Here is a 14,396-nt window from a genome sequence, read left to right on the forward strand (position 1 = left end):
TAGCTCTTCTCTAAATGTTTGATAGAATTCGCCTGTGAAGCCATCTGGTCCTGGGCTTTTGTTTGTTGGAAGATTTTTAATCACAGTTTCAATTTCAGTGCTTGTGATTGGTCTGTTCATATTTTCTATTTCTTCCTGATTCAGTCTTGGCAGGTTGTGCATTCCTAAGAATTTGTCCATTTCTTCCAGGTTGTCCATTTTATTGGCATAGAGTTGCTTGTAGTAATCTCTCATGATCTTTTGTATTTCTGCAGTGTATGCTGACAGTTTGATTAATATGTGTCTTTTTCATTTCTAATTCTATTGATTTGAGTCTTCTCCCTCTTTTTCTTGATGAGTCTGGCTAATGGTTTATCTATTTCGTTTATCTTTTTAAAGAACCACCTTTTAGTTTTATTTATCTTTGTTATAATTTCCTTCATTTCTTTTTCATTTATTTCTGATCTGATCTTTATGATGTCTTTCCGTCTGCTAACTTTGGGTTTTTTTTGTTCTTCTTTCTCTAATTGCTTTAGGTGCAAGTTTAGGTTGTTTATTCGAGATGTTTCCTGTTTCTTAAGGTAGGATTGTATTGCTATAAACTTCCCTCTTAGAACTGCTTTTGCTGCATCCCATAGGTTTTGGGTCGTCGTGTCTACATTGTCATTTGTTTCTAGGTATTTTTTTATTTCCTCTTTGATTTCTTCAGTGATCACTTCGTTATTAAGTCGTGTATTTTCTAGACTCCATGTGTTTGTATTTTTTACAGATCTTTTCCAGTAATTCATATGTAGTCTCATAGCGTTGTGCTCGGAAAAGAAAAAGATACTTGATACAATTTCAATTCTCTTAAATTTACCAAGGCTTGATTTGTGACCCAAGATATGATCTATCCTGGAGAATGTTCCATGAGCACTTGAGAAAAATGTGTATTCTGTTGTTTTTGGATGGAGTGTCCTATAAGTATCAGTTAAGTCCATCTTGTTTAATGTATCGTTTAAAGCTTGTGTTTCCTTATTTATTTTCATTTTGGATGAACGGCCCATTGGTGAAAGTGGGGTGTTAAAGTCCCCTACTATGAATGTGTTACTGTCGATTTCCCCTTTTATGGCTGTTAGTATTTGCCTTATGTATTGAGGTGTCCTATGTTGGGTGCATAAATATTTACAATTGTTATATCTTCTTCTTGGATCGATACCTTGATCATTATGTAGTGTCCTTCTTTGTCTCTTCTAATAGTCTTTATTTTAAAGTCTATTTTGTCTGATATGAGAATTGCTACTCCAGCTTTCTTTTGGTTTCCATTTGCATGGAATATCTTTTTCCATCCCCTTACTTTCAGTTTGTATGTGTCTCTAGGTCTGAAGTGAGTCTCTTGTAGACAGCATATATATGGGTCTTGTTTTTGTATCCATTCAGCCAGTCTGTGTCTTTTGGTGGGAGCATTTAATCCATTTATATTTAAGGTAATTATTGATATGTATGTTCCTATTCCCATTTTCTTAATTGTTTTTCGTTTGTTATTGTAGGTTTTTTCCTTCTCTTGTGTTTCTTGCCTAGAAAATATCCTTTAGCATTTGTTGTAAAGCTGGTTTGGTGGTGCTGAACTCTCAGCTTTTGCTTGTCTTTAAAGGTTTTAATTTCTCCATCAACTATGAATGAGATCCTTGCTGGGTAGAGTAATCTTGGTTGTAGGTTTTTCTCCTTCATCACTTTAAATATGTCCTGCCAGTCCCTTCTGGCTTGCAGAGTTTTTGCTGAAAAATCAGCTGTTAACCTCATGGGGATTCCCTTGTGTGTTATTTGTTGTTTTTCCCTCGCTGCTTTTAATATGTTTTCTTTGTATTTAATTTTTGACAGTTTGATTAATATGTGTCTTGGCGTGTTTCTCCTTGGATTTATCCTGCATGGGATTCTCTGTGCTTCCTGGACTTGATTAACTATTTCCTTTCCCATATTAGGGAAGTTTTCAACTATAATCTCTTGAAATATTTTCTCAGTCCCTTTCTTTTTCTCTTCTTCTTCTGGAACCCCTATAATTCGAATGTTGGTGCGTTTAATGTTGTCCCAGTGGTCTCTGAGACTGTCCTCAGTTCTTTTCATTCTTTTCTCTTTATTCTGCTCTGCAGTAGTTATTTCCACTATTTTATCTTCCAGGTCACTTATCCGTTCTTCTACGTCAGTTATTCTGCTATTGATCCCATCTAGAGTATTTTTAATTTCAGTTATTGTGTTGTTCATCGTTGCTTGTTTCATCTTTAGTTCTTCTAGGTCCTTGTTAAATGTTTTTTGCATTTTCTCTATTCTATTTCCAAGATTTTGGATCATATTTACTATAATTATTCTGAATTCTTTTTCAGGTAGACTGCCTATTTCCTCTTCATTTGTTAGATATGGTGGGTTTTTATCTTGCTCCTTCATCTGCTGTGTGTTTTTCTGTCTTCTCATTTTGCTTATCTTACTGTGTTTGGGGTCTCCTTTTTGCAGGCGGTAGGTTCGTAGTTTCCGTTATTTTTGGTGTCTGTCCCCTGTGGCTAAAGTTGGTTCAGTGGGTTGTGTAGGCTTCCTGGTGGAGGGGACTCGTGTCTGTGTTCTGGTGGATGAGGCTGGATCTTGTGTTTCTGGTGGGCAGGTCCACGTCTGGTGGTGTGTTTTGGGGTGTCTGTGGACCTATTATGATTTTAGGCAGTCTCTCTGCTAATGCCTGGGGTTGTGTTCCTGTCTTGCTAGTTGTTTGGCATAGGGTGTCCAACACTGTAGCCTGCTGGTCGTTGAGTGAAGCTGGGTGTTGGTGTTGAGATTGAGATCTCTGGGAGATTTTCACCGTTTGTTATTACGTGGAGCTGGGAGGTCTCTTGTGGACCAGTGTCCTGAAGTTGGCTCTCCCGTGTCAGAGGCACAGCATTGACTCCTGGCAGCAGCACCCAGAGCCTTTCATCCACACAGCTCAGAATAAAAGGGAGAAGAAGTAGAAAGAAAGAAAGAGGATAAAAGAAAATAAAATAAAGTAAGGTAAAATAAAATAAAGTTATTAAAATAAAAAGTAATTAAGGAAAAAAAATTTTTCAAGTATAAAAACAAACAAAAAAATGGACGGATGGATCCCTAGGACAAGTGATGAAAGCAAAGCTATACAGACAAAATCTCACACAGAAGCATACACATACACACTCACAAAAAGAGGAAAAGGGGAAAAAAATAATAAATCTTGCTCTCAAAGTCCACCTTCTCAATTTGGGATGATTCGTTGTCTATTCAGGTATTCCACAGATGCAGGGTACATCAAGTTGTTTGTGGAGATTTAATCCGCTGCTCCTGAGGCTGCTGGGAGAGATTTCCCTTTCTCTTCTTTGTTCGCACAGCTCCCGGGTTTCAGTTTTGGATTTGGCCCCGCCTCTGCGTGTGGGTCCCCGGAGGGCATCTGTTCTTCGCTCAGACAGGACGGGGTTAAAGGAGCCGCTGATTCGGAGGCTCCGGCTCACTCAGGCCGGGCGGGAGGGAGGGGCGCGGAGTGCGGGGCGGGCCTGCAGCGGCAGAGGCCGGCGTGACGTTGCACCAGCCTGAGGTGCGCCGTGCGTTCTCCCGGGGAAGTTGTTCCTGGATCCTGGGACCCTGGCAGTGGCGGGCTGCACAGCCTCCCCGGAAGGGAGGTGTGGAGAGTGACCTGTGCTCGCACACAGGCTTCTTGGTGGCGGTAGCAGCAGCCTTAGCGTCTCATGCCTGTCTCTGGGGTCCGCGCTTTTAGCCGCGGCTCACGCCCGTCTCTGGAGCTCCTTTAAGCAGCGCTCTTAATCCCCTCTCCTCGCGCACCAGGAAACAAAGAGGGAAGAAAAAGTCTCTTGCCTCTTTGGCAGCTCCAGACTTTTTCCCGGACTCATTCCCAGCTAGCTGTGGTGCCCTAACCCCTTCAGGCTGTGTTCACGCCACCAACCCCAGTTCTCTCCCTGCGCTCCGACAGCCCGAAGCCCGAGCCTCAGCTCCCAGCCCCGCCTGCTCTGGCGGGTGAGCAGACAAGCTTCTCAGGCTGGTGAGTCCTGGTCGGCACGGATCCTCTGTGCGGAAATCTCTCCGCTTTGCCCTCTGCACCCCTGTTGCTGTGCTCTCCTCCGTGGCTCTGAAGCTTCCCCCCTCCGCTGCCCACAGTCTCCGCCCACGAAGGGGCTTCTGCTGTGTGGAAACCTTTCCTCCTTCACAGCTCCCTCCCATTGGTGCAGGTCCTGTCCCTATCCTTTTGTCTCTGTTTATTCTTTTTTTCTTTTGCCCTACCCAGGTACGTGGGGAGTTTCTTGGCTTTTGGGAGGTCTGAGGTCTTCTGCCAGCGTTCTGTAGGTGCTCTGTAGTAGTTGTTCCACGTGTAGATGTATTTCTGATGTATCTGTGGGGAGGAAGGTGATCTCCGTGTCTTACTCTTCCGCCGTCTTCCCCCTCTCAATCTTTGTTTTTGTTGACTGCCTGTGCTGAGTCTTATGTCCTCACAACCTCCAGGATTCTTTCCTCAGATCTTTATTCCACCCCCCCCCCCGCCATTCCACAAGTGTATCTTTTTCTATCTGCAGATTTTCTTCCCTTTGGTGTTGATTCCTTCTTTAGATGGTGACAATTATTTTTAAAAATTAATTTCACATGTGAGAACATAAGAACCTGTAGGATTCTCAGCAAGTGAACATCACATTCTTTTTTTTTCCAGAGTCTTTTCCATTATAAGTTATTACAAGGTATTGAATTTAGTTCCCTGTGCTACACAGTAAGACCTTGTTCTTTATTTTATATATAGTAGTGTGTATATATTAATCCCAAACTCCTAATTTATCCCTCCCCTTTCCTCTTTTGTAACCATAGGCTGGTTTTCTATGTCTGTGAGTCTATTTCTGTTTTGTAAATAAGTTCATTTGTGTCATATTTTAGATCCCATATGTAAGTGATATCATATGATATTTGTCTTTCTCTGTCTGACTTTGCTAGTATGATAATCTCCAGGTCCATCCATGTTGCTGCAAATGGCATTATTTCGTTCTTTTTTATGGTTGAGTAATATTCCATTGTATATATGTATCACATCTTCTTTATCCATTCCTCTGTTAATGGGCATTTAGGTTGCTTCCATGTTTTGGCTATTGTAAATAGTGCTGCAGTGAACATTGGGGGGGTGTGTATCTTTTCGAATTAGAGCTTTCATCTTTTCTGGATATGTGCCCAGGAGTGGGATTGCAGGATCATATAGTAGCTCTATTTTTAGTTTTTTAAGGAACCTCCATACTGTTCTCCATAGTAGCTGCACCAATTTACATTCCCACCAACCTTGTAGGAGGGTTTCCTTTTCTCCATACCCTCTCCAGCATTTATTATTTGTAGACTTTTTGAGATGACTGTCTGACCAGTGTGAGGTGGTACCTGAACATCACATTCTTATAATATCTGCCCACAGCTAGAAAATAAACTCAGGAAGTATTTTAATGGAGTTAAAGGTATATTTGGTTCATAGAAATATTTTTACTACATGCCTTAGGTAATCATAATCCTATTAGCTTAATGGAAAATAATATTGAGGACTGTGTAGTTCTTGAACTTTATCTGTTTTTGTCTTTTGTGTGTGTGTGTGTGTGTGTTAGCCACAAAATAAGCAATAGATAATGAATGCGTGGCTCATCCTAATGCAAAGCAACTCAGCTCTATTAATATACTAATTGACATGTACCTAATTAGCAAGGTCATCTTATTGATAATGTGGTGTGCGTAATTTATGTAGAGAGACAGAGAAAATAGTGGTACTAATTTTAGTGCCACTCTACCTGAATGTGGTTTGTCAAAAAGAGTATATTTTCTTTTACCCTGTTCAAAGTATTCCTCATCAAAATCTACAAATATGGTCATTTTTAGTATGCTTGAGATATGTAAACTATGCGAAGTTATGTCAGTAAGATATCGATATATGTGATAAGGAAAGAGTCTATTTGAGGGAAATCATCAGATTAAGCACTGTAATTCTCTAATTTCTTTGCCTTCCCCTTGTGTTTATGACTGTTCCGTGTTGTAGAGTGTAGTTGCTAGTCATTTGGCCAGTGTTTAATAACTAAGGCTGTACAACCCTAAGGACACCAAGGGCCCTGGGAGACTGTGTGCATGAATAAACATGCAGAGTCTGGATACCATTCAGGCTCAGTAAGATTATAATTCACCTCCTTTGTTTCATGGGCCATGTCCCGCAGGCTGGGTTCAGAGCACACATTGGAATGAGAATGAGACTCTGGGCACTTTTGGATCTTTATCTGGGCTGGTCTATTCCAACAGGTACCAGGTGACATGGGGTGGTCATTTGAGGGGTGGGGTATGGATGTTGGGTGAAGGGGTGGGAGTAGTGGGAGCATTTTAGATGTGGTACAAAAGATAGTACTGGGAGAAAAGGGTAAGACATTAAGTAATTGGAGGTTTACTCCATCATGACCCCCTAACTTGTAGCTTCGTTGGTCCTGGATTAACCCTTTCTGATGATGCTCCAAGCAGAAACTTTAATATAGGCTTCCTGTTTTTTACCTCCCTTTACTTTTCCATTATTTATAAATCTGGCTAGGTGGATGGCTGTTCTTGTTTCTGAAACTTTTATTTCTTTATGATGTTCTTTTGAATTCTTTTCCCATTATGATTCCTTTCTCCCAAATAGGTTTTGACTGGTTTCATAATTCTATTCAAAGTAACTTTAAAACCCAATTTTCCTGCTTTGGAATTGGTCTTTTCCCTTTATTTTCTTCGACTCTGAATGCTGTCACTTAATGTGTTTCATATGTATGCTTTCTAGATGAATGCCTTCAACGAATGTCTCCCTTTTATCAGGAATGAGTTACAAAGATAGTTTTATTTATCCATAGGTGTCTTGAGCTCTGGCAAAGCTATTCTGCTTGAATCATGCGCCTAGAAAATAATTTTCCTGTCTGTCCTCTTCATACTAGTCAGATAGACATGAAGTAGTGAGATGATTGAATTCTTGGGAGAATATGGGATCCAGAAATAGGCAGTTATCTGAGCAAGATGCACAGCTCTGATCTGAAATGGCAAAAGAGTCCCGAGAGTGGAACTTTATTAGACCTGTCTTACTCAGGAGCTGTGCCTGCTCTGGTTGAATTCACTCTTTTGCTCTGCCTTTTATTATGGGTGTAATCGGACATCATTATAAGATCTTTTATGAGTGGTGTTTTCTTTGCAGCAGTTCTCACATTTCTGTTTTCTTTGTTAAAAACTTGTAGGAACCACAGGAAATGTGTTATCATTCAGTGAAACAAGAGCACATCAGGTGGTTCAGCAGAAATCTGAGCAGTTCATGACTTATAATCAGAAGCAGCTCACGAGGATTTATCCCTCTGCCTACCGCATCGATTCCAGTAACTTCAACCCTCTGCCCTACTGGAACGCAGGTTGCCAGCTAGGTGTGTATGCCTCGGGGAGGAGCGGTTCTCCGTGTGTCTTGACTCTATGCTGCTGTCTTGCCTAATTCTCTTAAACTTTGAACTTGCACAGTGGCATTGAACTACCAGTCTGAAGGGCGAATGATGCAGTTAAATCGAGCCAAATTCAAGACAAATGGCAATTGCGGCTATGTCCTCAAACCCCAGCAGATGTGCAAAGGTGTGTGTTAATTTCATAGTCATAGCTCTGAACGCAGGAGGCCTCTATTGAAGGAGCTCTGTGGAAAGTGTGATGCCTCTGTTTTGCAACATGATTTTTAAAAAAGAGATAAATTCGGTATTGAAATGTAAATAAAGAACTCTTGTCACAACCGTTTAATATTTGGATAGCGTGATGTTCACAATGTTCCTTGTGATGTTATGCACTTAAAGAGGGACATGGATAATAGCAGTGGATTGTCACCTGAAATCCAGTCGTCCAGCATTATATTCACTAGGCATTATTTGTAAACTGAATGCTTTCAGAAACTCTCTAAGGAAGTGAGTCTGAGACCTGCTGGCAAAATTGTAATAACACCTGAAACAATTTTATGGAGCCCTTTTTAGTCAGTTTATTCCAATTACAAAACTGTGCTAACAACAACAAAAAAAGATAATGCAATGTTATATCAAAAACACTTCCTTTTGGTTCTGCTCATTAAAATTCTTTTTAAGATTTCCAAGTTGGATTTTTAACAGTTCAGGTAAAAAACTGTTGACAGATGTGTCTTCAGAATTTTGTGCTTTGCGTGTTTTCTTGCTATACTGTTTACTTAATTTCAGGTCTTCTTTCTGTTTATTATATTCACTCTATACCTGCAATAGTTTAGGATAGAAAATTATGTGAATCTGACAACTGCTCCCCTTCTCTATACTATGGACAGTCAAATAAAATGTTCCTCTTACCTCCTGCCTTGGTTGATAATTGCATCGCAGACGCTTGTTTTAAATTGGTCCATTCTTCTGGACTTTGGGAGCATAGGTTCTAACAAAAAAACACAGCTATGGAAATGCCAGCTGGCATTGCCTTCAGGCAAAAGCCACGCTGATAGTCAGGTGATAATTTCTTTGCTTTAAGAAACACTATAGTAAGCCAGCATTTATTGTTTCTTTGTTCTACAAGCTTAAGGTATGTGGGGGTATGTGTGTGTTTATTTTTCCATGCTACCAAACCTAGATTTTTAACCTCTGCTTTACTTGGCTTAGGTACTTTCAACCCTTTCTCTGGTGATCCACTTCCTGCCAACCCTAAGAAGCAGTTCATCCTGAAAGTAATTAGTGGACAACAGCTCCCCAAACCTCCAGATTCCATGTTTGGAGACCGAGGCGAGGTAAGCTGTATACGACCAAGTGGTTAATTATGTGATTTATTTTATTGTGTTTACATTTCATCTGAAATGTCTTAAGGGCTGTGTGTGTGTGTGTGTGTGTGTGTGTGTGTAAATGAGCACTGACCTCAGCTCATCAGATATTAACTGACTTATTGGCAAAGCACACGCAATTCTTTCTGGAGTGCAGTGCATCATCTATTTTGGAGGCATGAGTGCAATACAGTTCAATTCACGATTCAAGACTGACACGGGCAATGCTAAACTGAGATGCAAGGAGCAGTTTTGTTATTAATAGACACATTGCCTAGGAGAACATCTTAACCTTCCATCCGCCTTTCTCATCCACTGTGACCCTCATCTCTGCTGCACATCAGCCACCTGCTCCCTGGCCACAGGCTGGCTCTTGCCTTGATGCATTTCTGTTGCATGATTTTAAAATGTCTCCCTCTGTGACCACAACCTCCGCTCTTTCCAGAGCTTTCATTCCGTTATTCCCATTCCACCTGCTGTTGGCCTCCTTGGCCTCCATTTTCTCCCTACCTGTCAGCCCCTCCTCTGTTCATGTCCTTCCTCTCAGGAGTGGTCCATCACTTCAGGCTCTTTGCCACTCCCACCTGTTAAACTATCCTCTCTGGATCTTGAATGTCGATGGTGAAACCATGCAGCTCTGCAGTGGTCCCACCATCAACTCTGTCTCAGATCTCCACTGACCCACACGTAGTGCTGCACTGCCATCCCAACTCCACCTGATCAGTCCTCTATCCTATTCTCCACAGTGGCTATTTTCAACCTCGTCTCTCCTCAAACATTTGTTCTCATCACTTTCTCCAGTAGATGGCGCCATGTCCTCCTTCTCAGAAAGTAGGAGCTTCAGATGGGACCATGTCTTTCATCTGCATTGTCTTCAGCCTAATCCAAGCCACCATCTCTTGGCAGTTCTGCTGCAGTAGCCTCCCAGCTCACTGGCCTCCCTGCTTCCAGTTCTGTTCTCTCAGCAGCAAGAATAGTTATTTTGGTAGTATCAGAAAGTTTATCCTTACTTCCTCTTCTTTCCATTTTTCTTTATTGTCTGCAAAAAGGAAGACTCACTTCCTATATTTTCCCCCAAGCTTTTTATTTTGAAATATTTCAAACCTCAGGAAAGTTGCAATAAGAATAAAATGAACACAGTATCTCCAGCACCTAGATTCACCAATTAACTCATTAAATTGTGTTACTTTTGCTTTATCTTCCTTTCATGTGTAAATGTGTGCATAAATATACATATACACATACATATATACTTATCCACATGAAAGGGAGAAATAAAGCAAATATAACAAAATTTAATTATATATATGTGTGTATATATATGCATTTTCTTTTCTTTGGAGAGTCATTTGAGAGTAAGTTAACATCATGACCGCAATCCCTAAATACTTCAGCATTTGTCTCTTAAGAACAACAAGTTTATCCTGTATAGCCACAATACAGTCGTTACACCCATGACATTTAATATCGGTACAATAATATATTTTTTTCTATTTTATTTTATTTTCTTAGACCATCAGAACTTTATTCATTTTTTAAAATTTTATTTAAAAAAATTTTATACAATTTTTACAGGTTACTTTCCATTTACAGTTATTACAAAATATTGGCTGTATTTCCCACGTTGTACAATACATCCTTGAGCCTATCTTATACCCAATAGTTTGTTGGTACAAGAATGTTACCTAATATAAAATTTATATTCAATTTTCCCCCATTGTCCCCAAATTGTTCTTACATCTTCTTTTTTTCTTTTTAGATTCAGAATCCAATTAAGAATCACACATTGCTTATAGTTGTCATTTCTCTTTGGTCTTTTAAAATATAAAACAGTTCTCCAGCTTTTGTTTTCATTATATTGATATTTTTAAAAATGTCCAAGCCAGCTGTGTCCAGAGTGTCCTTTGGTTTGGATTACCTGATTGTTTGTTCATGATTAGAATCAGACTAAACATATTTGGCAGGAATACTACATGGGCAATGTGTATCCTTCTCAATGTATCATATCTGGGGCCATATTATGTCAGTTTATCCCAGGATTGATAATGTTACTTGGATAAGGAGGTTTCTTCCAGGTGTTTTTCACTGCATCGGTATTTCTTTATCTTTGTAATACATAATCTTTGGGGTTAGAGTAATCATTTAAATGCATGAGGATTACCTTCTTTTATAATTAAAATAAAATCCAACCTACTTATTGTGGTTTATGAGGTTCTCTGTCAGGAGATTTTAACTCTTTTTTGAGCCATAGAACCCACTGGCATCTGATGAGGCCTTTGGACCCCTTCTCAGAATAATGTGTTTGCGTAAAATAAAATAGATAAAGGTACACAGGACAAATTATATTGAAATTCACTTATCAGTATATTAAAAACAAACTGTGACATACAAATATGTATGCAATAAATAGCAGGTTCTAGAGGGGGGTTGAATAACTATTAGAATTTTGAAGTCGTGATAAGTATGGGTGATACACGGAGATTTCTGCAGCAACTATAATGTGACTTGAAAACATCTGTGATTTCTGCCAGGCACAGAATTACAGTACTAATACTTTACTATTTGTGCTTTAGTCAGAGGCTAATGAAAATATAGTGTCTCGCCCCTCTAGTCCCCCTGAATTCTCAACCTGTGATCTCTCACACTGTTCATATCTCTGAGAATGAAATAATAATTTTTCTTGCTCCTAATCAAAAAATTGATTGTCATCTTTAATTTTCACCTTTTCTTTGCTCTCCACATCTACTCAATTAGCATCTCTTGGACATTCTACCTCCCAAATCTCTCCCTAATCTTGCTACCACTATCCAGTTCCATTCTCCCAGCATGTCACCTAGATTACAGCATGATGAAGCGGACACTGTTATCTTAGGTTTACAGATGAGGAAACTGAAGCACAGACAGTTACACAACTTGCCGAAGTCCAGCACAGGAACCAAGTGTTGAAGCAAGAAGTTGTTCTTCAAGCCTGTGGCTTCTTAAATTCCTTAATTTAGACTTAAATTAATCCTCTTAAATTCCTTAAAACTAAGGAATTTAATTTTATTTTCCTTAGTCATATTTATTAGCTGTCCCCAAATCCAAGACTCCCAATGGTACAGTTTTACCACAGTGTTCTATTCTAAGGAAAAACTTTTAGCATCAAAGAATTAATGGAAAACTAGTAAACTTTAGCTGTGATTTATTTAGTGAACAAAAAGCGTGTCTATCCACCTAACATCTCAAAATGTTTTTCTATCATACCTCTAGCTCATACTCCGTGAAGCTCCCTCCAAAACTGTATTCTCCTTAGTCTCCAAGCTCCTAAAAATATGTTTTCCCAGACTTCATAATTCTCTCCTTTCTGGGTTCCTTAGGATTTTATTCCTTCATTGCTACTTATCCAGTACTGGCACTACAAAGGAGAGCTTACAGATGACAAACAAAGGAGGATCCCTCTCCCAGAGGGCAGGGGATATGGGGGAGGTAAAGGTGAGGAAGAGGGGAACTAAACACTCATATTTTTCTTTTGATTACCTTTTCATCTTTTTATTTTTAAATACTTTTAAATTTACATCATAGTACACAATTGATTTAACTACATTAAAGTGCACCAATCAAATGTGGACAACTTGATTAATTATTGTGTAAGCAGATCAAGGTAGAACATATCCAGAACCCCCAGAAGGCTTCCGTCCACCCTCCCAGTCAGTATCTGCTCCCAGCCCTCCCTTCCCCCCATCAAATACCAGCCCCTGTCAAAACAGATTAATTTAGTCTGTGCTCAAACTTTATGTAAATGGACTCTGATGGTATACACTCTTTCGTGTCTGGCTTGTTCCACATTATGGCTATGTAGCACAACTTTGTTATTTTTTCATTGCTGTGTAGTATTCATTAGATGAATATTCTGCAGTTTATCCATCTTACTCATAATGGACATTGAGGTTGCTTCCAATGTGTGACTATTATGAATTCACCTGCTCTGAGCATTTCTGCATAGATAGACACTCTCATTTCTGTTGGGTATATACCTTCAACTGGAGTTGAAGGTTCATTGGGTTAAGTTTTTGTAGCATTAGTAGATATTGGCAAATAACAATGTAATCTTTTTTTTATTCCTGCTTCATAGTTGACTCTGTTGAATCTGGTACGATTTCTCTTTCTTAGTAAGCACCTAAATAAATGGGTTGCTGTTGATATGTGATATTTTGGCCAATATTCTTAAATTAACATGTGTAGAAATTTATCAGTTGTAGTAATACTTTCTTTATCTATATAGATCATTGATCCTTTTGTAGAAGTTGAAATTATCGGATTGCCAGTAGATTGTTGTAAAGACCAGACTCGTGTGGTAGATGACAATGGTAAGATTATAATAATCTCTGTTCACTTTTAATAAGGATGCTGTAGAAATAGAGTTTGCACTGAAAAAGAGAATTTGTCTACATGGAAGAGAAACAAATTTCTAAAATCTGTAACTGCCATCTGAGTTTTGTTAAGATTTTTCAACACATAAAACTAAGTAAATATGGTATTGATGCATGGTATATTTTGATGGATGCTGTAATCTAGGCTCCCAAGACTTCTGCTTTTGAAGCAAATGGTTTTTTCTAGTGAAATGAATGATATTTTAAAGATCTGGGTTAAAACTTCATGTAGGAAAATGACTCGTTATATTTTTATATTGTTTTCATGACATGAGTTGCTTCAAAGTCTCATTTGTGAAGCCCACGTCCTAATGAATTCTCATTTTTTTCTGGAGCATGTACAACTGTAAAGGCAAGCGCAGCATGCTCTGGCAAGTTTACTTCTTGAATATGTACTTGTGGTGCATGGGCAGCGTTCTTCTTCTGTTTTGGCCATAATGTAAAGAAAACTTTCTTTACTCAAGCCTCATGTCTTTTTCTTAGTAATCTTCTAAGGTTGTATTTATTCATACATATGACAAACATTATTGCATGCCTGTTTTTCTCAATCTCTAGTCCTTAATACTGTAAAAAATCTAAACCCCAATCCTCAAAATGCTTGGGAAGTTAGAGGTTCCTAGAGAGACCTTAAGAGGAGTTTAAGGAAAGGAATTAGAGGGTTCAAGAGCAGCACAAACCTGTTACTTAGGAAATAACATGCTTAAAATAAGCAAACTTCCCATACTGCATTTTCCTACCAATGCTCAATATATTTTTTTTGGTCTCAGAAATAATTGAGATGTCATCACTAAGTCAACAAAAAGTATCCCTTCTCTTGTTCAGGAGGGACATCTCAATGATTTTCAGTCCATAACTATTTCATTAGCTAAGGCATTAGGGTTAAGTGGCTGATGCCTTCTGAATGCATACATTTAATAACATGAATTTTCATTTTTAGAAAAGAAAAACCAACTTACAGAGTGCTTGAATTTTTATCAGTTTAATTATTTTATCAGAGAATTTTACCGAGAAATAAACGTGGTTTTGCCTTTTAGAATTTGAGTTGAATTATATGCCTTTCCTATTTATTTTCAGTAGCTATGAAAATATGTCATCTTTCATGTATTAAGGTCTTGCTTCATGAGAAGCCACTGGAAATCAGCAGTGCCTCGTCTCCTTTGGCTCTGTCACTAGTTGCATGATGTTAGGCATGTTATTTTCTCTGAACATCA

General features: G+C 39.0%; 1 protein-coding gene across 1 annotated transcript in view; it reads left to right on the forward strand.

The window, feature by feature from the left end:
• PLCH1 (phospholipase C eta 1) overlaps nucleotides 1-14,396 on the forward strand; it is a 269,122-nt gene that overhangs the window by 235,510 nt on the left and 19,216 nt on the right. Inside the window, exons 16-19 of the mRNA XM_089910967.1 lie at nucleotides 7,218-7,397; nucleotides 7,489-7,596; nucleotides 8,622-8,746; nucleotides 13,038-13,122. Of these exons, the coding sequence (XP_089767093.1) occupies nucleotides 7,218-7,397; nucleotides 7,489-7,596; nucleotides 8,622-8,746; nucleotides 13,038-13,122 (498 nt within the window). The remainder of the gene's footprint in view (nucleotides 1-7,217; nucleotides 7,398-7,488; nucleotides 7,597-8,621; nucleotides 8,747-13,037; nucleotides 13,123-14,396) is intronic.

Source organism: Delphinapterus leucas, chromosome 4 (genome assembly GCF_059928025.1).
Source record: "Delphinapterus leucas isolate spDelLeu-1000000601 "Yukka" chromosome 4, BTC_Dleu_Yukka2, whole genome shotgun sequence".
Classification (NCBI taxonomy): Eukaryota; Metazoa; Chordata; class Mammalia; order Artiodactyla; family Monodontidae; genus Delphinapterus; species Delphinapterus leucas.